General features: G+C 47.2%; 1 protein-coding gene across 1 annotated transcript; it reads left to right on the top strand.

Moving 5' to 3' along the window:
• The first annotated feature begins 25 nt into the window (after positions 1-25).
• LOC109971341 (nanos homolog 2-like) lies at positions 26-1,126 on the top strand. The gene has a single exon (XM_020619518.1). The coding sequence runs from the start codon at positions 367-369 to the stop codon at positions 865-867; it is 501 nt and encodes a 166-aa protein (XP_020475174.1). The 5' UTR covers positions 26-366; the 3' UTR covers positions 868-1,126.
• Positions 1,127-1,196: the final 70 nt, after the last annotated feature.

Raw genomic sequence — 1,196 nt, 5'->3', positions numbered from 1 at the left:
CGTCTGCAGTAATCGATTCACGACACACTCCGCAAATCCCACGGGTCACACGCTGGGACCAAGATCTTAAACAACCGGTACAGATCTTCCGCTGAAATACCGCTTCAGTCAGATGAACACACATGGCTTTTTAGTTTCCCAGACTCCACTGGATCGATACCCAGCATCCTCTACGTTCCCAGGGTTACTTCTCTAAAAGCGGTAGCACCCCTTTTTCCATACCTAAGTCTAACAGGTGCATTTCCACCCGGCCACATAGGCACAGCTGGCACCGAGGTTCTGCTGCAGGTGTGTTTTTTTAAAAACATAATCAACAACTTCATTATTTTAGCAGAGGGTGTTTGGCTGACGCGTTCAATATCTATCATGGACCCGAATGGCAAAACTTTCCAGCCCTGGAAAGATTATATGGGACTGTCGGACACGATCAGAAAGATCCTGGGACCGAACACTGCCACTCAGTTCCCGATGCTAGCCTCTACGAAACATCTCCCCGATGAATATTCACGGCCAGGTTACGCACCAGAATTAGACCGTTCTGATGCACCAAATACGGCGGATTTTAAACTTATGCCAAGATCCACGGGCCCCCGGGGGCCAACAGACAGCAAGAAAAGACGTGAGCCGCCAGAATTACATCCATCATCTGAGCGCATGTTGTGCACTTTCTGTAAGCGCAACGGGGAGTCCGAGTTGGTGTACGGATCCCACTGGCTGAAGAGCCAGACAGGAGAGGTTTTGTGCCCGTATTTATGGCAGTACGTGTGCCCCCTCTGCGGGGCTACGGGGGCCAAGGCCCACACCAAGCGCTTCTGTCCAAAAGTGGACCACGCATACAGCTGCGTCTACGTCAATTCCGGACGCTGATGCAACAGGTGGCAAGCTAGCAATAAGACACTGGGCTGAAGGCTGAATCCTTTTGTGTGTGATATTTGTTTAGTATTGGTGTGTTTTTACTTTGCTGGACTTTTTGTTGGTCAACAGCGTCTGTTTGGTGCTGGGTTTTTGCAAACTACTTTCAAGAATGACTGCCAGATATTATGTTTGGGAGAAGAACACCTGTTTATTTTACATATTTTTAAATGTCAATGATGTCCAGATTCGAACATTATCACAAAACTACCCACAGTCAAAAAACATCTATGTGAAACTTTTTGTGAACTTTGTTATTATGCATGTCTAACCTGACTAAATCT

The sequence above is a fragment of the Monopterus albus genome, unplaced genomic scaffold (genome assembly GCF_001952655.1).
Source record: "Monopterus albus unplaced genomic scaffold, M_albus_1.0 scaffold221.1, whole genome shotgun sequence".
Classification (NCBI taxonomy): Eukaryota; Metazoa; Chordata; class Actinopteri; order Synbranchiformes; family Synbranchidae; genus Monopterus; species Monopterus albus.
This window is presented reverse-complemented; position numbering and strand designations above follow the sequence as displayed.